The following is a 22,290-nucleotide window of genomic DNA, read 5'->3' as shown; positions in this document are numbered from 1 at the left end:
TCATGTTAGGGCAATACAAATCTCAAAATAAGTCAAAACCTGACCAGATAAAATGAAAGTTACCAGCTTGGCTCAATTGCATAAGAGCTAACCTCCGTCCGCAATACATCCTGACTGTGTTAATCGGGAAACAAAAATGTCAAACACGAGACATGTTTGCAAGAAATAATTCAGTTTCTTTGTTTATTACAAGAATATTGATTATATTTTTGGTTTACACTGAAACATCGGGGCGTCTCCTAAACTAATTTGGTCAGGCCAAACACTTCCACTCATCCAGTCCTCTTTTTAACATGATACAAAGCTCCACGACACAGAACTGCCAACACCACATCAGCTGAGGGAACACACATGAGCAATAACGTCCCATCAAATTCATTGCCATTTTGTGATGACTACCATCCATATATTCATACACACACACACACACACACACACACACACACACACACACACTCACTCACTACTGCTCGCAGGATAAAAAAATAAAACAAGATTTGAAAACACCAGCTATTTCATATTGGTCATACACACTGTGTGTACATTACATGACATGGTTAAACAATTAAAAGCACTTTCAATTGGCTATCAAACCTGGTTGGTGCAGGAGAGGAAATAAGTATCGTGAGGGGTGGCTTTCAGTTCTTAATGACAGTAGCAAATCTGATGAAAAATGACAAACATGAATCAGTTGCCGCTTCTGAAGAGCAGAAAACAGCCTATGGCAAGGACCTGCCAGGTAACAATGAAATACAACAAAGGATGTTTGCAATGACAGATAATCGCTGTTTTGTCCAAACTACCCACCAGACTTTACTACCAAACTGACAGAGAATTCTAACACTCGGATGTTCATTAGAGTTTCCAACTTGCTGTAAATCTGTGCTTCGTCTCTGCTGGTGAAGTTAATCTTATTCCCAGTTCAGCCGACGTGACAGCAAGATGAAGAATGATGAAGGGGGACAGGTGACTGATGCTCATCATTTAGTCACTCCTGAGTAAGTCACTCAGGCTCCATTTCCCTGACGACCAACTGACTGCCTGGCAGGAAACACTTCATCGTTAAAATAATCTTGTTATGAGGTAAGTGAGAGCACGACAGCCTCTCATAATCAAATAACACGAGTCCCACAATGCCACTTCTCTAGATACATTAGGACTAAAATGTTACAATATACCCAGAGTATTAGAAACATTTGTTACTGTGCTGCTGGGCGGCTGCCGAGCGAAGCAAGCTGAGCCCTTACACGATCAACTTAATGAATACACTACATTAGGTGTTACTGCTCAACCTGAGGCAACAGGACTACATCCAAGTGTGGAGTCTCTCCGTCATAACCAGCAGCTCACACAGTCCTCTCTTCTCTGTATGTGCCGGTTACCAGTCGATGTCATTCTGGTTGTGCCTCAGTTGTCCTTACACAGGGAGCCCATGCACGTGTTGGTGAGGAAGTCACAGGTGGGGATGCTACTGACCGCCTGGTGGATGTTCATGGTTGTGATCTCTCTTGGAGCCCTGTGAACCCCAATGTTACAAAGACGAGTTTAGCCCGTGTGAGAAATCACTAGCTGCTTTCTGAATACTTATGGCTTTCTGTCATTAACTGAGGTCTCAGCTGTCTTACATCATGCAACAGGAACAAAACACAAAATACTCTCTGCAGGTACAGAATCTACTGATGTCTCAACAAATAATAGAAATGCACTGGCTCCAGAAACAAAATAAACAGGCAACTGAAGCACAAAACACACGCTTCTATGTTTAAAAAACCCTTGTAAAGTAACTGAATTTTGAATAATCCTTTTCTAACTTGTGGTAATGACAGAAATCATAACTTAATAAGTAATCATAATTTCATATCATACATCTTTGGTAAGTGATCTCATTGGGGCAAACGCAGTCATTGGATTCCTTTACATTAACAGCAATGAAACTTTTAAAGGGTAAGGCTGGCTTTATTCTAAATGTTTTTTCTTACTGTCAACAAATCCCATGAAAAAAGCAAAACCAACAATGAGTCTGCCGTTCAATACTTTCAGGTGTCCTGGCACTGTCATAGCTCAGACTTACAGCCCATTTGATTCTAATAAAGAAATAAATCTTATAACTCCAATGTAGTTTTTCAATTAACTCAAATGAGAAGAAATAGTGATAAAGTTTGGAACTACTTTCAGCTGCGGATTAATACATTTTTGGGTCTTTAGGAAAGATTACAGCAGTAGGGCAGCATAAACTGCATTTCCCACGTTCACCATAATAATGACATCATCAAGTGCAATGGTACTATTGCAATAATTATAATAATAAGGATGTGCAATAATTCACTATTCCACTGTGCAATCTATTAGCCTATGTGCAACTGCTGCTATTGTGTTGGTATATGTTGTTGTGTGTTGTTTGTTGATTTCTTTTGTACATAGTGTTTTATATTATATTACTATTCTTTCACTTACATAAATGGTTTATTATAGATGCCTACCTCTGTTTGTCACTATCCACTTCGCTGCTGTAACAATGTGAATTTCCCCATTGCGGGACAATAAAGGAAATCTTAATCTTAATCTTGATCATAAAAGTCACTGATGCATTTTAATTCTTTGTGGACAACAGCGTTCTACAGAGTTCTACGGCACAAAATAATGAGATAAATCGACTGCAATACAGAGAAAATACTTGGCAGTAGATTAACTTCAGGATAGTTTTGATGTTTTTATGTTGTTTGCTGACAAGAGAAAAAATATAATCTAACACCAAGAAACAGGCAAAACATTTAGCCCATACAGTGTTTCTACAGTATTGTGTCAGAGGCAGCAAAGAAAAACTTCATTCATTATGTAAATGATCATCTAAATGATGTCACTTCTGTATTTCAATAATGTCCTGAAACAATTACTAAAAAATATATAATCATAATAGATAATACCTGGGTAGCACACTGGTAGTTTGAACAAGCTCTATATATAAACTGAATGAAGCGAAAAATGGAGCAGAAAGCAGGTTGCATGTTGGCAAGAGAGAAAGAGAAAAAAAACACAGAGGCTGACCTGTTCTGAGGGGATTTGGCATAGGCCCCAGCCAGAGCTTCTCTCAGGATGTCACTGGCAAACTGTTCAGTTGCCTGTAGTGTGTATACACACACACGCACACACAGAGTTAGGCACAAAAAATTCACTCTCTCACGCAATACCATGACAGAGTAAATTTTCTACATACTGTAAATTCATCATTCTAGTCAAGGGTTTGTTGAGGCAAAGATGAGCTACTGTATGTGACCAACTTTTCTCTTTTTTTTTTTTTTTTTTTTTTTAATCTTGTTCTGGTCTGTTTGGTGACCGACCTTCAGAATCATGGCTTCCACTACTGGAGCGAACACATTCTTCTCCACCTCAACTGGCTGGAAGGTTATCCCGATCTGAGAGAGACGAAGGGGTAACCATATAAACACGGAAAGTAATTCTTCTCGTTAAAAATTCAGTTACTAAAAAGCAGCACAAAAACAAGTTGTTTTTGGATAAATGTGTCAACTCTGCCCGCATTTGCACTTCCAAATCCTCCAGAGAGGCTCCTGACCTGCTGAGATGTTTCGCTGACAAACTGAGCAGACATGCAGGGGCCCAGGAAGAACTTGGGCTCCGTGTCAGCCTCTTGCTCCTCCTCTTTGACCTTTAGTTTCTGGCAGGGAGGAGTCACAGTGATGATGTCGACTATTTCGTCGTCTGCCTCCTCCGGTTCAGTTTTCAGCAGAGCTTGCATCTGCTCCAGCCGTAGCACCAGCTCCTCGCAGCTACTCAGAGTCGTTGGGCACTCTGTGGACAGATTGACATGCACATTTGACACATCATTTCACAAGCAGCTGTGTTCTAGCGAAGCAGAAATGGCAGCTGCATCAGTATTTCACTCAGCAGTATGATGTGTAGCTGCTTATCAGAGATTTGCTTTTGTTACCAGTTCAACAATCTGACAATTACGAATCAAGATATTTGTGCAAGTTGTGAATGTTTTCTGAACCAGTCGAGTGTGTGACTGCCTGAGCTAAGCAGCCTCGTGTCTCACCTTTTAGAGACAAAAGGCAGAATTAACGAGAGCTTGCCGTGAATAAAATGACACAGCTGAACAAAAAAACAGTGGGGCTGCACATCAGCCACCCTCACATGCAACCAGACTGCAAAACACATTATTAGACCAACTGGTAACTACAGAGCTACACCCACACATGCAACCCTGAAGGGAAAATATTGATCCACTTTGTGCTGCTGAAAATGTACAAGCTATGCAACAAAACCACACACACAAACTCACCAGGCTCGTTGTCTATCTGTGTGAGGATGTCCTCGATGGACTCGTCGTCGTTCTTGCGCTGGGGCTCAAGGTCAGGTGGTGTGTAGCCCCTGTGCCGGCACCACTGCACCACCTCTCTGGTCTTTGGGGGGGTGAGGGCCTGCAGACGGGGCGAGCGGTCCAACACATCCTGGACAACCCGCTTTACTGCCACCGCTCGCTGAAGCTACACAGACATGACAAAATCTATCAGGTAAAACTGTACATTAGGCATCATTTTGTGACTGCAAAGACTTAATGTGCATAAATTTGGGCACCTACAACCTTTCTGGGCCAGTAAAGACTACCCTGCAACCTACCGACCCCTGTTCTTGTACTGTTAAATGATGTCCTTTGGGTGCCCTGTTCACTAAGTAAATTAGTGACCTGTGGATATAAATATCCACATATGAGCTCATCTTAGAGCCTTATGTAGCAGAGAACAGACAGCTGAAGACATGGGCTGGTCTGTATGAGCTACTGAGGAACCATTAGGAAGAGATGAGAGGAGACAGCCAGGCAGAGATACACATCTGACCAGATTGATAGGGAGACATGAGGCAAGCAAAAAGCTTGCTGAGTCAGGGGCCCAGCACCAAGCACAGAGACAGATTACACAGACAACAAAACTGCAAACAATGCAAATTATCACAAACATACAGACGCCCTCACCCTGGATTCTGGAGAGTAACTGCTATTAAGTGGAGAGTGAAACGTATTCAGTGTAACACTTAATCCCCCCCAAAAAAGTGACAGCTTTTTCTTTGTGATGCTCCGAAGATACAGCCAATAATGTTCAACAAAGGCAGAGAGAGCACGGATGCATTTAACAATTAATTCCACTTTCAATCAATCAGATGAATATTTCTCCCAATCAGTGGGTTACATAATCAGTCTATAGAATGAAAAACTGTTTGTGACTTTTTTTTTTCCACAGGAAACTGTGAATAAAAAAAAAAATAAAAAAAATCACAATTTCCTAATGTCCAACACGGTGTCTGCAAATGAAAGAAAAGCAGCAAATACTCACAACTGATAATGGAAAACTGACTTAAAGGACTAATACATGAGAACATCTCCAATGTAGAGCAGCAGTTTGAAACCACTGAGGCTTTATAATGATGTGAAAGCTGAGGTTATGTACAGCATTCATCATCATGCACACAAAGTCACCTCTGATGCTCGGCGCTTGCCAATATTCCAGGAATAATACTGTTCTGTTGAGGAGGCACAGAATGGATGGGAGTCTTCAGCTACACAAAGAAGCAAACAAAAAATTAAACAGTGTGACAAAACCCAGTGTGGCTTCCAGTCTGTTTTAATACATGGAGTTTCTTTTCTAGCAAGCTCACTCACTCTTATCTGGTACAATCAGAGGGAACTTCTTCACCACGGCTGTCAGCAGCTGCATCATGGTCTCTATGTGTTCAGTGCTGAGAGGGGAATCACAAGTTTCAGGTGTACTGCCAGAATACATTCGCTTAAATGAATGCCATGAAGATAAAGTTTTCTAAAAAAAGCTATATGACAGTTTAAATGAATAAAGCCACACTATTCTTTACCGTCTTAAGCAAGTTCTAAATGGAGATGTTAACACTTCTGGTGGTTCATTCAGCACACATAAAAACACATTTTCACTGTGATGACTCAGTGTCTGTTTCTGCACTTGCACCTCTCTATTTAACAAACAATAAATTATTTATCCTTCTATGAATCTGTGCAGAAAGCTAATGTAAGACATGACTTGTTCTTACTTGATGAGGTCATGTGCTGAATTATCTGCTCCTTGTTCCTGCTTGACTGCGGTGGATGCAGAGGCAACATGGACAGAATTGGGGATGGCAGCAGTCACAGGGGGTGATGCTCCAGCTGTGACAGCTGTGCCAGCACCTGGCTCTGTCTTCACTGTGGCAAAGCAATACATCCATGCTATTAGTTTGAGGTTCAAGCTCAGCGTTGTTGTTTGTATCTGACACTGATGCATTTGAGAAGAGTGATATAATCAAAATATAAATAAAGTAAAACTACAACGCAATTTGGAAAACAAGGCATTAAAAAAGCTTCTTTTTGGTATCAGTACGAAAACTCTGTATTTTCTTTCCACTACTTTCCAAAACCTTGACAGAGTGGGGGAAAAAATGTATGTTGGGAACAAAAGAGGGAAAAAAATGAGAGAAGAGTGGGTGGTGGAGTGTCGATGGACCCTTCTCACCTTGTGCCAGAGGCAGAGCAAGGGAGGGGGACGCCTGGCAGGCAGGACTTGGGGAGGCTCCAGCTCCAGCTGCTCCTGGGGTGGTGGAGAAGGAGGAGGAAGCAGTACTGGAGACTGGGCCTTTACATACTACTATACACAAAAGAAACACACACACACACAGGATGGATCAATGGCTCATTTGGTAATAGGCTTAACAGTGAGATGAAAAATGAGAAGGGATGAAGATGGTTTACTACATAGAGAGGAGAATCTATAGCATGACTCACAGTGCAGTCATAAGTATTGAAACACATTGTCAGAACACAATGGGGTGTATTTCAACATATGTTCTTCAGAAACATGTAAACAACAAAAAAAAAAAAGTAACACCCACAATGCAATCAAAGTCAATACGGATTCATGTTTTATTCAAAAGCCCTTGCAACTGACTTTAATCTACTCTTTTAACTCTATAAAGCGAGTTACATTTTTCAGCTTGAGTATAGAACTTTTCTATCTGGAAGGCAGACTTTTTATTTGGTTATAAAAGACTCTTCATATGAACTAGTGATGGGGCTCGTTGTGCTGGAGTTTCAGTGGGCACTTCTCAGGCATACTTACCTTTTCCAACTGGCATGAGTATGGTCTGCAGCCCTCCAGACCCAGTGCCAACCCCCAGCTGCTTGAGCTGGTTGGCAGGGATGGTTAAGACCGTCTGCTGGGAGCTGGAACCCCCAGAGTGGATCTTCAGCATACCTGGACACAAAACCCAATTCATTCCAGAGGAAGGGCCATTTGTGACTGGACCTATACTGGATTTGTTCAAATTGGCTGACTTGTACACAGACTTAAACTGGGTGATAAAGCTTGACGTTTGTCTCGGCATACCTGACAAAGTAGCACCCGTCTTCCCTCCTCCTGCTGTTACTCCGCTAACTAACGAAGCTGCGGTGACCAGCGATGTGCCGCTGCTTTTGGGCATACCCACCACAGTCCCAACACCTGCACCTTTGGACATGCTGATGACGGGCATGTTGGCCATACTTTTGGCAACTGTAACCACAGCTCCAGTAGACGCCGCAGAACTTTTCGTCATTGTGGCAGAGCCGCCAGCACCCTTGACCAAGGTGGCCACAGCCGTCTTCGACAGGCTGCTTCCAGCTGCAGCACTGGCACTCTTAGCGGCACTGATTACTGCTGCTTGGTTGGCTGCCACCAGGAGCGAGTGGTGCTGAGACGCAGACTTCCCAGCATCGCCAGCCTGCATCGAGGGCACAGAAACACCGCGGTCCTTTATTCTCTTTCATCGGTCAACTAAGCAACTGTACAGCAGAGACATAGAGTCTTGACTGAGTTTTACCTTCCTACTACTGTTGTGGTGACAAACTGTGATATTCAAGTCTGTACAACACTTTCAATAATCTATTTTGTAAATTAATCTCAAATACATTTGCTTATTTTGGTGACAAGGGAAGGTGTAGAAAAACATTTTACGGTGCAAAACATCTCAAAGTTACTGTAGTTGCATGAAGGCAATTATCAACGTGACAAATCAATTTCAAAACACACACAGGTGTGTAGAAGGGAGAAGGAGAGTATGTGTGTGCCGAAATAAAATTCAGCGTGGCAGGACTTCAGAGTTGGTGTTAACAGTCCTTTTTCTGATGTGATCATGTTTGTTATCTAGTGCCATGCAACTCCCAGAGAGACACATGCTGATCAGGTCACCGGTTTTATGGAATTCTGAGACAAAAGACTCCTTTTCTCTTTGTTTCTGTTTCTATGTTCCTCTCACAAAGGTTCCTCATAATTCAGTATTGAAAGGGCTGTTTTTCCAAAAGTAGAAAAGCAACAATGTATTCCTCTTTTGTATTTGCATCAACATCTCTAGAGTGTTTTCCTCTGTTACATACTGTATACATTATTTGTATTTGTGCGTTGGAGGCTCCAGGAAGTCTTTTTCTGCATTTCCATTTGTCAAATTAATGAGGCCTGGCCACTGACTCTGAAGCTGTAATCACACAAACCCAGACTGCTGCTGATGAACTGCTTAGGGCTTTTCACACACCATCTGAATACTCTGCTCTCTCTGACAAATACAACACTGACCTTGCTACTGCACTCACACGGTTTTCCATGAATTAATACTGCAGTGGCAAATCACCAGAACATTTGCACAACTTGCACAAGATTTAAAACAATGAAAAGTCATCAACTTGGATTATTCCTTATACAAAAGCACCTAACTTCACCATAAAAATAATGATCCTTATCCTCTAACCCATTATGTGTAACTTGTTAAATATGAAATATTAAACCGGATTTGGTTCAAATTTAACTAGTTGGGCAATCTGGACTACTTGAAAAGATTTCAAGCTTATGATAAAATGCTTCAAATGAATTAATGTAACTGCTCTTTTTTCCTTTTCAAACCAGCTGTCAGGTAGAATAAAACAGAAGAATATGATTACTGTGAAACTAGCCTGCTGTTGGCTGGCTGCTGCTGCTGCTGATGCTACAGCGCTGACAGAGCTGGGGGTGGAGCTAGCAGCAGTGATGACTCCGCCTGTCATCCTCAGTGTGGTTGTCCCTGGCTTGGACAAGTGGCCCGCTGCCGCAGCGGTTACAGTCTTAACAGAGCCATCAGACAGCTTCACCTGTGCACCCTGGGAACTACCCACCACCTGTAGAAATCATAGAAATCACCAAGCTGAATGAAGGCTCTGAAACTAAGAACAAACATTCAATTACATTCCATAAACTACAGTATATATGAACATCCCTCAACTGGCAAAGAAACAAGTGCGGTGGGCAAAAGATTAATAACCACAATGAATTAAAAAATGTTTTTTCTTTCCAGACATATGGCACTATATGCACAGTATAGCATTTTATCTATAGTACAAGTTTATGAATCAGCACTAATGTTGTTACATGGCAGCCCTTGTAAGCCTACAATGGGATTATTACACATGACAGGCAGTCTGGTTTGAATGGTAAAAGTTTCAGGTCTACTGCATATCCTGCAGTATTTCATACATACAGTTTGTATGTACATACATACAGTGATTATATCATCTTAATTTGCCTTGAACCACAATGGTGCTTGTTTAAACGAAGCATCTGAAATTGGATGAGATCAGACATCGAATCAAGTTTACTGATGGGGGCAAGCAAGAAGAGCATTTTAGAAATCAGGTGAATTAGAGGAGAAGAAAAAAAATGGGCATGTTGTGTGATGTGTGTGACTATCTAATAGGATTTCCTGTGATCACTTTAAAGGACCATGATGGCGACCAAATTAAAAATAAATTGCTTTCTATTAACATATGATTGCCAAAGACAGTATTAAATAGGAAAGCTCTTCTACCATGAGTTTAACCTGTAACACATGTAACATCACATACTGTCAAAGTTAAGAGAGCCACAAAGAGAAGTGGAGCAGTGGGAAGAAACATCTTGAGAGATCCTAAGTGATTTATACCCCAAACAGAAGACAGTTAATATCAGACAGCGCTCACTGTGTTGAACTCTACCAAAACTGGGCTGTTAGTGCTTATGAAACAATGAAGTGGCACATAACTGTCAGACCCTGTTGAGGATACAGTAAAGCCCCGACTTCAGTACTGTTACCCGTGCTGACCTGAGCCAGGATGGCTGCTTTCTGTCCAGCTGTTACCCGGATGGCCTGCTGGCTAACAGCTGCAGGGGACGATGCTGCGTGACCTGCCGAACTGGAACCTCCCTGCTTCCCTGAACCCTGCGCTGGCTGGCCAACAAGAAACGTGCCCTGCATAAAATGGAAAATCACAGTTATGGATATGGTGAAAAACACACCGCTTTGAATTAAGACCATCACAATGAATCATGCTATGTAAACTACACAAAATTAGCAGATCCTTTTAAGAGCAATCTAACAGCTGAGACTATCATGTAACTCATATTATGTAGCACAGTACATTTTCATAATGTGCAAGGTAAGATAGGTAAGGTCAAATGCATCTATTACATCTACCGTTTCAAGTTTTATATATTTTAATAGCTCACATAATAAAATTCAATTAGTCTTCTCTGAAATCAGTTCATCATCCCTTTAGCTTGTAACTAGAGCGTGTGTGTACGCAATAATTCTTTAGATGTTTAAGGCAATATTCATATAATATTTAAGGACATTCGCAAAAATAGAAAAGACTTTTAATCTTGAAGACTGATCATTATAAGTAAGAGAGTCAGATTGTAGATGGAAACCTCTGAAGACTAAGAGATTATGTGCTGTTGGCTAAATGCACAGACAGCACTGCTCCAAAGCTGCCTGCAGGGTCAATGCTGCTTTAAGGAATGTGACTAATTAAGAGCATACAAAAGGAAAAGAAACCCTATTTGGAGAGTGTGCATGCAAACCCTATCATGCTAAAGAAAATCAGAAGTCAGTTTTTTTATGGAACTGTTGTGATGAGTATTAAATGTATAATGTAAAAGCACCTTCAGGGTCCTACAGACTTCTTCTAACACTGCTAGCAATTATGCCAGCAAATATATACTGATACTCTGATGAATAAAAATAAGAATCCACAACGACACAAAAGATATCAAAGATTTTTACAAGAGAGTGTACATCTTTGAGGTTTGTATTATAGCGGAACTGTGTTTCTACCCACCTGTGGGGTCTGTTTAAGGATATAGGATGTGTAGGAGAGGTTGGAAGGCAGGCTGCTCGAAGATGAAGAGGGTGAGGAGGAGGAGGAGGTCTGAGAGCCCCCAGCGCTCGCTGACGAGCTGCTCTGGGACTGCTGACCTAAATTACAGAGAGCCAAATAAACATCAGTCTGAAATCTGATAAACAATTCTGTTATTCTTTATCCGCAATTTCAGCTCATCTTCTATTCATTAAGTTATTTCGAAAAAAGCACATTTTACTCAGACATATGATTCTGAAGGAGAGCTATACAGAGTAATATGGGTTTACTGCAGTGAAATATGTATTTTAGATAAAATGCAGGGTGCTGCTGAAACTCTTATATCAATTTATTTGACAGGAAGTGTGCTGTGTGAAGGATTCTAGCTGGTAGTGCACATTAAATAAACTGCTGAAAGAAAAATATGACAAGGACTGACTCACTGTTCAGAAGGCAGTGTAGCAGCCAAAGTCTGTAAGTTTCTTTAGAAGTGGGTTTCTTTACTTTTGCCCAAACTTTGTGATGAGCCGAGAGCAACAACATTTTTAATACAGCTGCCTACAGCTTGAGGCATGTGGAGGAAAATGTCAAGACGAAAGTGATTTTGCCAGGACTTAGTGTCCTGGCAAAATCACTTTCGCCTTGACATTTTCCCCGGACACTGAGTCACCTACACACTCGTGTATCAGTTTCAGTTAGTCCTAAACCATTCCCAAAGCCGCCATTCTCAAATGTCCATGTAAGAGGCACAAAAGGAAAACAAAATTACATTAATAAAACATTGCAATATATGCTATTACAAGCCTGCTAAAAATAATGTGTTGTGCACATAAAGAGACACTGAACTATCATCAGGCTTTTTGCACTCACTTAGGCATTAAATCACCATATATGTGCCCAGTTTGTATTGATAACTTTTAGTTTACCATGTTGGCTGTGGCCTTGTTGTGTTGTTGATGTACGCTAAAGAGTCTTTACCCATTTATTAGGTGTGTCTGTAAGAGTATATGAGGCCCTTCAAGTTTCCAACAAGCCCATCTTAATAACCCCATAGAGTTATCTGCACGTTCATGGTATGTGTTTAGCTGCCACAGTCAAAGAATCTCCAAGAGGTTGAAGGGAGAGTGTCTTGTTTGAAGTAGAGAAGAGGGCATGGCTAAAGGACTATTAACCAATGTTGATTTCTTTTGTCAATAGTTGTAAGATGAATATAATAGATGAATATACGATGTAGCATGTCTTACTTGCACTGGAGGCTCTTAGGATAGCTCCTTGTGGGATGAGAAGCAGCTTGCCCTTCCCAGAGGGGTTCTTACTGTTGGTGGTCAGGTACAGTTTGGTGCCTGGAGGCAAATTGGCCAGATTGGCCAAGTTGTTGGCTGGCAACTGAAGAGTAGCCATCACTAAAGACATACACAGAGAGAACAAATGCTAACCCACCTGTGAAACTATACTGTATAATAATCGTGCAATGACTGGTATGTGCATCATGTCCATTTGCAAGTGTGTGAACTCTGACCTCCACTCTTGCCACTGGAACCTCCAGCTGCCTTGGCAGCAGCCTGTTGACCAGAGATGCCGCTGGCTCCACTGACGATGGCTTTAGCAACTCCCTGAGCCAAAACCTGCTTCCCGCCCACCACCTTGGAGACAGAAGAGTTGCCCTTGGCAACCAGAATCTGTCCACTGCTGATAGCCACCTGTTTGACTGCGGACTGAAGTGCTGAGCTGACAGGAATGCCTAACATCTACAAACGAGAGCAAGCAGTGTAGCTTCTGAGTAACTAGAACATTTGACAACACATATGTATTACATCACTATTAACATATGAATGACTGATGTACTTTTGTGTAAGGGGGTGTGGGTATATGTAAGAGACTGACCTTGCTAGTTGTGGCCCCTGTGGCCACTCCTGCCTGTTTCTGTGCCGACATGGAGATCATGTGACCTCCCTTCACTGCGACAAACTGGTGTGCTGATGTAGCAGCAGGTTGCTGCTGGCTCGTTACTGTGGAAACCATCTGCTGCTGTTGTGATGAAACTTCCCCTGGCTCCTGCTTGATAATCACCTGCACATAAATTGAGTGCACAGGGAGAGAATAATTTTAACAGAAAGGTTACACTGCCTTAAAACCACAGCAGGTTGTAAATGCTAAAGGTGTTATAACTGGTGTCAATTAAACTGCATAATATAGTGAATAATATGATCTATTTTAACTATTAAATTAGGTTCACCTTGTTTTTTTTCCAACAGGCTACACATAGCAAAGGAGTGAGCAGTAATGTGTTGCTCAACAGATTCTGGAAAAATCAGCATCATCATTTATTCATTACGGAGATATGTTTTTATAATCCCCATCTGTCCCAATCAGCCCTGGCCTTTAGTACTACAGCAGATGCAGCAGACAATCTGAACCAGAGAGAGCACCACTGTGATAAAACAGAAGTTTCAAAAGTATTTGTAATTCATTCTTTGTGGATAATAATGGGATGATGAGCATGTGGGAGTTGGAGGATTTTAAAGCAGAGTATTGACACTGAGTGAAACAGAAACCATGCAATTCTCTCTGCAAACCTCCTCCATGCTATCTTCAGAGTGATGTCCCATTTAAATAGCTTGCCAAGGCGCTCACATCTGCTGAAGATAGCACTCTGGCCTACTATTAATACCACCCTGCTTTGTTAAAGATACAGATACTACAGGGACAGACTATATTCACATTGGTGAGAACAGATCAGAGATCAGTAAAAAAAAAAAGAAAGCGATGTTGGACGACACCATTAAGACTCTATGTAACTCACCTTCACCCCTGAGGAGAGGAAGGTGCCAGTGTGAACTTTGGGGGCTGGAGAACGAGTGCCTTGAGTAGCAGACGGTTTGGCAGACGGGCTTCCTGTGGAGTGATTTGCACAAAAACACACACAAAAAGTCATGGAGGAGATGTGTGTACCGGTGACGTCTCACTGCAGATCCTGCCATCCCTTCCACCAACATCAAGGCCATTGTGGTGCAAGGTGACAGTTTCATGCCAGGATTACTCAGCGTGGGTGTTGAAGCCGAGCTTTGGCTGCTGTATTTATGTGCAAAGCTGAGCACCGCTAAAGTTTTGTTCCTTACCTACCACATTAAAATGAGTTTTATCCCAGGATTGGTGAGTCAGCCACAACACCCACATCAACCTCATCCAGCTTGATAAAACATCACTTACTAGCACTCTAGCCCTGCTGCCAGATCTGGTTGAGCTGTGCCTTTGTGGAGAAAGTGTGGGAGAGGCTGAGAGAGTGAACAATCTAGGGGAAAGAGCTCCTAAATGGAATATGGACTGACGCTGCAGATGTGAGGAAGTGAATACAACAGCCTTGATGAGGCAAGATGACTCTGCTCCATGATGGGGTGACACACACGTGAAGTACACACTTGCCTTGCCTGAGAGTGAACCATCATCTTTACAGATAATCGCAATCCTGCCTTTTTTATGGGCAACTACACACAAAAACAAAACTTGATGTGAGCAAGGGGTCTCATCCTCTTAATCTGGCAATGAAACACAGCAGCTCAATCACCATGGCAACCTCTCATCCAGCAACCATCCTGCTGGCTCACCACACGTCATACTTCATGAGTGCAAAACGGGGACGAAAAAGAGAGAACGGAGAGGAGGAAGTACAAAGGGGGTAAAAGAGGACAAGCAAGTAAGAAGTACCAAAATAGAGAAAGAGTCTACAGGGTATTGTTCATCATCTGTTCCGCTATACAGTACAATTCTCACAGCCATTTTTAAATTCTATGTGGGCGGCTCAGACACTGCTTGTTGATTTCGCTGCAGGTCCACTTCTGACTTCCGAGCACCACTTTGGCACAGAGTAGGAGACATGTACCTGTGGAGGTGGCGGATGAGGAAGCCATGCTGATCACCTGGCCTGGCTTGTCAACAATGATGTAAGGATTGTTGAGCACCGATGAAGAGCTCTGCTTGCTGTGAACTGGGGTGGAGGTGGTGGGTGTGCGAGGCAACGGCGAGTGGCTTGGGGTAGAAATAGGAGACCCTGTGGGGCAGAAAAGAGTATGACCTATTAGATAAACCAATTGTTAAGCACAAATGAACAATTAATAACAATTATCAAATATATAAATACTTTGAGAAACAACATGCTAAATCCGATTTATGACGTAACTTTTAGAAGCCCTCAGGCAACAATGAAACTAATGTGCTCGCTTTGCTCGGGGTTAACAGACTTTATATGTCTCCATAACAATCTAAATATATGGAAAATGCTATGTGATACACGAATGTGTAAATGACTGACATCACTGCTAGGCTTGTGGTACAAAGCAAAATATGACGCAGATTTAGAGAAGTCAAATGAGGTAGATATATCTTTAAATTTTCTGCAGGAAAAAAAGCCACTATCTTAGGAGCACAGCACATTCCTAACAATGACTGCATAATTACACCAAGTGAGGAAGGAGCATCAGGGAAACAAAATGTGCAACAGACATGAGAGAAACAGTGAGAATATTTGAACTCTAAGTTTAATATCAAGATAGTTAGATGTTGGCTGTCAGAATTTCTTACACTTCTTACATTTGTTCAAGTGCCTACGCAGACAGTGTGGGGGGCTGGACTTCATAAAAAAATATTTGAAAATATATTTAGACCAAATTATTGTATTACTATTTAATATTTTCATTTTCTTACAGAATTAATGTTTGTATTATACATAACATCAAAAATCAGTTGTCTTTGCGACTGACAGCTTTTGTGCATCATGGTGGCCCTCACCTAGAAAGCCTCACCTCCAGGAATAATAAAACAATCAGTGAACGTCGAATAGGTCTCACTGTTGTCTTTATATCTTGATGGATCTTTCAAATGTTGGCTTAACAGATATGATAAAGAAGTAAACACGTAGTAAACACATGGCCTATCAAGTGATTGCATTTGCCATAACATTACAGTGCAATACCAAAATTAATTCTACGTTTGTTGTTTGTATGCTAAGTGTGTGGACGGACCTGGATATGAAACACAGCTTTAGTAGTTTCAAACAATATAACAGACAGTCCTCTCAAAAAAAAAAATAAATAAATAAATAATCCACCAGTTTTTTCCTCAATCAATTTTTCAGTGTGACACCACTGCTAGGTGCATATGGGGGAAACACTGAGCAGGCATAACAAAATTATCAAATAAAAGGCAAAATCTAATTTTACAAAATGACTGTTCACAAAGAAGGCTGCATGCAAAGCTAAGAAAAGCTTTTTTGAGAAATGCAGTGAAAAGTCCACTGGGTGGAGACATCTTACCTGAAACTATTTTACAGCTCATAGTAATTGGTTGAAACGATTTCCCAGGAGACTCAGCAGGGCTTGGTGGTTGACCCTGTGGGACAATCTTACAGCTCGCTGTGATCGGCTGGAAGGCTGAGTTGCCATGGGAGCCCAGACTGATCCTGTCACCAACTTTGGGCCGGGTTGGTGTGCGTTCTCCGGCGGTGAGGCCAGAGCTATGGCCACCAGCAGACCTCCCCATCTCTGTTTTGATGAAACCTAGAAAGAAAAGGAAAAGTGTGTTTCAGTTGAGATGTAAAAATAGAAAAAAAAAAGTTTCATTCAAGGGTGACCAAGACCCAGACTAAACTTGGTCCAAGTCGGATTAGGGGAAGACAATTCTAAACAAGTTTAATCACATCTCAATCATGTTTAAAAGGTTACATGTTTCTGTGTGACTCGGGTACCTTTCTCTGTGTTGGGATCATGTGAGATGGGAGAACTAGATCGCCCACAACTTTGGGTCAGTGAGGCGGCCAACATGGGGCTGGCTGCTCTGTGAGTCACCTTGGAGGATGAGGACTGAGGGATGTAGTCTTCCCCAAGAGAGTTCCTATGAAGCTCCACATCAACCACCTGGAACAAATACAGCTCATCGTCAGAGTAAAGCTAAGGGTAAAAAGGGTTTTAAAAAAAAAAAAATCACTGCAGGAAACAGAATGAATATTTATAATTACAGTTTCTGCCCCAAGTGTCTGCAGCCCGGTGTATGTTCTGTCCAGCTGTAAGAAAAGAAAAGACAGATCAATATAAAGATTTCTGGCAGATTAGATAGTAGCGAGAGTGAAACAGATAACAGAGTTGTTAAGTCCAATAAAATGATAGATGCTTGCTCATAATAATTATTAAATCAAATGACTTTAAATTCTCAGGAGGTTTTACAATCAAGTTGGAATGACAGTAATGTAGCTACTAACTATCTAGACTGGTTCTTTTCCTTTGCCTTGTTATTACAGTTTTATTTTCTTGTCTTGTGTTTTGACTTTTGCCACATAATACATACAATATGTGATCCTATTAAGTTCAATCTTTCGCATTATATCACTACTTGAAGGTACAATAACGGCTTAATATTATCTAATCTGCATTTTACTAGTGGCAGTACAGAAGTTATCAGAAACACAAAGCACATGACAGACATCAGGATGGCTATAAGAGTTTCAGTTAAAACGGTATGTGGAAAAGTACTGTGTCTGAGTCTGAAGAGACAAACAAGCTTGAGTGGTGATGCGGTCTCTGATCTGGTCTGACCTTAAGCTGGTGGATGATGTCAATACGTTTGTTGCGAGGGTCTTTGAAGTGGATCTGGATCCTGACAGGAAACTCACCCCAACCGCGACGTGTTAAATGAAAGGGAGGCTCACTGAGAACAGACACAATCAGAAGGTCATTCCAGACCAAAGCCCTTTGCTGCATGTCATTTCCTCTCTCTCTCTGCCTTTTCCCATCTCTCGCAAATAAAACAGAAATGCAAAATAAACATTTAAAACTTAAAAGAAATAAAGTCTTATGCAAAAAATTGGAGGATGCATCACAATGTCTTTGTTAAAAAAAAAAAAACAAACTAAAACACTCTGGTTTCTGATTCAGACTGGCTTATTAACCTCTTAAAATAAATGACTTGAAGAGCTCCCTCTTTGAAGTTTGAGGCTTTCTTCCCCACATAACATACACTAATTTGACTGCTTGCATTTACATGGGCATGTGCACGTGTATAATGACTATGCAGTAGCATACCCCATGAGTGCTGGAGGTTCTTTTGTATGTTTTTTTTTTTTTTACTTTTATTCATCCCTTCATTTACATTCAGGCCGTGTCGAGAGTCAGCAGAGAGCACTGGGCCTGTATGGGGTTCACAGGGAATGAAGACTCAGTCAGAGGGAGCTTATAAGCAGCTGCTAAAGCGCCTTGTCAGATGAAACAGCCAAGAGGCTACAGCTAAGGATAAGAAGTGCTAACAGATGAAAGAGATCATTTAATCAGAAGCCACGGGCAAACTTAAATCCCTTGCCATTTTTAGAGGATCTAAAATGAGACATCTTAACCACAGAACCTGAGGCCAAAAGTTCCTTAAAGTGACTCCTAAACACATGAATGCATGTTTTTCTGAGTGATTACACTGTGTGTATGATGTAGGTGTGCCCACTATTAGTCATGTTGATCTTGACTTCAAGACTGACTCATTTGTGCTATGATGTCACAGACACCACCTAATGACATGTGTTTACAATCTGGACAACGAATGTCTTTTTTTAGCTTGCATATATAGTACCGCCCGTCAAGACTGAGCTGGAATAAGTATCACACACAGGAAGAGACAAAAAAAAACGGATGGGGACTGGGCTGGAAGATTTGCACCATTAAATATCCACAAGGAGGCACTATTTGTTCAAAGAGTTTCATTTTGTTTACTTCTGAGTCTGTGTTACACAATGTTAATATAGGCAGAGGCAGATCTTAAAGTTGCCCTGAATTAAATGTCAGCTGATGATGAAGACATCCAGGTGATATTAGCCAAAGTTAATTCCTTACTTGCTTCAGCTGGGAAATCTGTGCATGTAAAGAGCTGGGCCAAACTACTGACCTAGAATAATAACTAAGGTCATAAGCAAACATTGTGTCTATGGGCAACACAACCCCGTGAGGGCAAGTCTTTACTGGAACAAGCTTGTCTTCTCTCTTACTTCCTTAGTTCTACTGTTACTGTTTTATGAGGTTACGTCTAGAGGAAACCAGATAAATAAGCACCCAGGTGCTAATTTTTATAACAAGAAAGGAGTCCTGCCTAAATCAGAACAAATGGGCATGATGTTCTTACACACCATCTGTCTCAAACATGTAGAAAAAGAGATAAATACAAACCTGACTTCCACCAGGTCGTTCGGTTTGTAGCTGGGATGCAAGAAGAACCACACTTTCTTTACAAAATGGTCGATGCTTGGTTCCCTCCTGGAGCCCCTGACGTACACCATCCACTTATGGGTTGACTGGTCATTTTCTTCCCGCTTATCAGGTGGTATGTACCTGAGGATGAAGACAAAGAGTAAAAAAGAAACAGAGTGGATTCACAACCAGTAAGATATAATGTATAGCGATTAGTTGGTTTGATACAAGTAACACAAATGAAAGTTCAATTTGAAACAGATTATTAGAAATAAACCATGCATGAACAGTTTTGTGTTAACACCTCAACACAGCTTTAAAAAAGAACCTTTCAGAGAGATGAAACACAATAAATCACAAATCAGCTGACAATTTCGGGCAATTTAATTTCATCTAATTCCATTCATCTTTTATTACATGTCTGTGACTGCTGTTGTGTACAACTATGTACTGTAGCATGAGAACTCTTCAGTGCACAGCCTTTAAAAAAACAGAAGGCAAATTTGATGCGTGAGTGTATGTGTGAATGGCTGAGCATAGAAATATCACGGTGCTGTATCGCCCCTGATGCTCAGGTTGGCACCTTGCATGGCCATCAGTGTATGAATGTGTGTTAATGGGTGAATGAGGAAAGAATTGTAAAGAGCTTTGAGGAGTCAGGAGAACAGAAAAGTGCTATATAAATGCTCTAAAATATACTTTGTAAAAAAGATGACTGAGTGAGTATAGCTTGTGCTTAGTTCGGTTACATACTTTGACACATTCCCCACTACAATTGTCTTCTTTGCATAGAGTCTGGAGGCCTCATTTCCCGTAGTGTGATATGTCACCCTTTGCTCTGCACCAATGGACGATGGCACACCAAATGTATCCTAGGATTAATAATGGAAGCATAACAGGTTTGTTGAAGGATAAAAACATGCAAGAACAACGCTGATACCTGATCTGCATTCCTTAAATGATCAATGATCCAGCATCAGTTATGAGTTCAACTCACCTTTCCTGTATTGCGTCCAGGTCTGCGATCCTGCCCTCTGCCATCTTCTCTCCAGGCTCCTTCTCCATCCCTGTCAGCTGCCTCTTCTTGCTGTGAGAGGGATTCTGACTCTGAGTGAGCTTGAGAAGGAGTCTCAGAGCCCTGGTTGAGGGGGGAAGAAGAACGGGATGGAGATTCCAAGAACCGGCGAATGGCCGGATGGTTCAGGACAGCAGGGTCACTCTTGGGAGCATGCTAGGACACAGAGCAGATGGTAGTTGCTGATACTGTACCATACCACCTCCTTAGAGCAGCTAACAGCTGTCTGATTATGAATATATGGGAATTTACATCTGGGAGCCTTGACATTCCAGCACTGGCATAGTAATTGGCCACTATGCATGCCCTTAGTTTGTCCATCATCCTCCTGGCTTCATTGAGTCGCTGCAAAATAAAGGAAAAATAATGAACCAAAATGTTCTTCTTGATTTTACACACAAAGAACACAATTTTGTAAGATGCTTTATGTAGCAACACATTTTTTTCTGTATTACTGACATAAAACAAGCGAAATATAGTATATTGACAATAAAAAGAGACGCTTTTCAGTATCATCCAGATACCTGACTTATCACATCTATCTCATGCTCCTTGTTCTTCATCTCCATAGAAAACTGCTCTCTGATGATGGTATCAATCTTGTGTACTGCTGCTTCTCGAGCTAAAAAAGCAGGATGAACAAATATTAAAGACCGGGTAACGCCTGAGTACAGTTACTTTATCGCTGTCGTAACATGTAAAGCAGGTGTGCTGTCTCAGCATTCAGAGAATTAACTTCACTTACCATTTTGTTCAACCGCTTTGCTTCTCTTACTATTTCGGACCACCGAAATGTCCTCATAGTCGGGATCATTGCCTTCAATTTTCCTTTTAATTCCTGACATGATTGTCTGTAAAGAAGAAAATATTAGGAAAAATTAATAGAAAAACATCTAAGATTAGCTATTCGATCCCATGCTCCTAAGGGGAGTTGTGATTGTACTTAGCATCGATTTAGCCGGCTAGCAGGAAAGCGGACAGATACAGCTGCCTTCAGCTACCGTAGCAATGACAAGTTAGCTAGTTATGCTAATGTTGGTTAGCAGACCGTTTACACCTACCACTGTTTCTACATAACAGTCCCGTATTTGAGACCACACCATAGCCTACAGTGAAACTAAGCAAAAGCATTACCTCATGTTACGCAAACAGATTGAGAAATTCGTGCCTGTCGCGCGTGCAGCCAGTAGCACTGGGACGTTAGCAACTGCTATCCTTGTTTGCTAATCCAGCTAACGTTAACACACGCTTGTAGCCACCTATTCAGCCTGTTTCAAATGCAAACTTACTGGAGTGCCCTGAGCTGCGGAGCAACGTGTCTTTGTGAGGCGTGTGTTTAACTTCAGTCACAGCATATCCTTTGCGTCACGATGTATTCATCTTGCACACTTGTGTTCAATCAAATTGCTAAATCTCGAGGCTGACAAGTAAGCTAAATAATGTGCTGTTAGCCTTGCATTTCAGCAAAACAGCCACCAGGTACCACTATTCTACAAAACAGATGATGCTACTCAGGGCCAGTCTCTGATTATTGGGCATTATGTCCGCTGGAAAAAAAAAAGATGTGTAATGAGATTATGAAAATCATAATATGTTTTACAAGCATTAAGTGCCCCGAAAAGCCATTCTGAAACAAGAATGGAGACTTTATGCTACCTTGTCGAACCCCATTACATAACCGAAACGATAATCAAATAAATTTAACCTCCATGGTTTGATGACATAATAATTACACAAGAACTCTTAAGGTATTGTACTTCTATCCTAATGTCTGATTCATTTCATTACAAGTTTGTTTTTTGTTGTTGTTG

The 22,290-nt window shown here is 41.3% G+C and overlaps 1 protein-coding gene across 6 annotated transcripts; it reads right to left on the bottom strand.

Annotated features, from left to right (window-relative positions):
* Window positions 1-169: 169 nt before the first annotated feature.
* On the bottom strand, window positions 170-21,971 carry yeats2 (YEATS domain containing 2). Of its 6 annotated transcripts, none has more exons than XM_046408655.1 (30): window positions 21,769-21,971; window positions 21,225-21,330; window positions 21,004-21,101; window positions 20,732-20,824; window positions 20,402-20,635; window positions 20,158-20,276; window positions 19,384-19,545; window positions 17,773-17,884; window positions 17,199-17,243; window positions 16,929-17,097; window positions 16,498-16,740; window positions 15,069-15,236; window positions 13,992-14,083; window positions 13,073-13,258; window positions 12,708-12,936; window positions 12,433-12,591; window positions 11,171-11,307; window positions 10,156-10,302; window positions 8,984-9,196; window positions 7,401-7,773; window positions 7,134-7,268; window positions 6,531-6,662; window positions 6,073-6,223; window positions 5,675-5,751; window positions 5,492-5,571; window positions 4,301-4,505; window positions 3,572-3,807; window positions 3,339-3,413; window positions 3,046-3,119; window positions 170-1,516 (listed from the first exon to the last, which is right to left on the bottom strand). In XM_046408655.1, the coding sequence occupies exons 2-30, from the start codon at window positions 21,322-21,324 to the stop codon at window positions 1,408-1,410; spliced, it is 4,353 nt and encodes a 1,450-aa protein (XP_046264611.1). In that variant the 5' UTR covers window positions 21,325-21,330; window positions 21,769-21,971; the 3' UTR covers window positions 170-1,407. The 6 variants fall into 6 exon arrangements, with proteins under 6 accessions (XP_046264611.1, XP_046264612.1, XP_046264608.1 ...); XM_046408656.1 differs by having other exon boundaries at window positions 21,648-21,779; XM_046408652.1 differs by lacking the exon at window positions 21,769-21,971 and adding an exon at window positions 21,541-21,649 and having other exon boundaries at window positions 6,531-6,659.
* Between the last annotated feature and the right edge of the window lie 319 nt (window positions 21,972-22,290).

The sequence above is a fragment of the Scatophagus argus genome, chromosome 13, assembly GCF_020382885.2.
Source record: "Scatophagus argus isolate fScaArg1 chromosome 13, fScaArg1.pri, whole genome shotgun sequence".
NCBI classification, from domain to species: Eukaryota; Metazoa; Chordata; class Actinopteri; family Scatophagidae; genus Scatophagus; species Scatophagus argus.
Note: the sequence above shows the minus strand (reverse complement) of the source record. Positions and strands in the feature narration are given on the sequence as shown.

Coding starts and splice junctions, on each gene's coding strand:
- yeats2 (XM_046408651.1), bottom strand. CDS start 21,582: ATGGTGTGGTCTCAAATACGGGACTGTTATGTAGAAACAGTG. Junction 20,825..21,003: donor AGATAGATGTGATAAGTCAG/GTATCTGGATGA, acceptor TTTATTTTGCAG/CGACTCAATGAAGCCAGGAG. Junction 3,120..3,338: donor TGGAAGCCATGATTCTGAAG/GTCGGTCACCAA, acceptor TACACACTACAG/GCAACTGAACAGTTTGCCAG.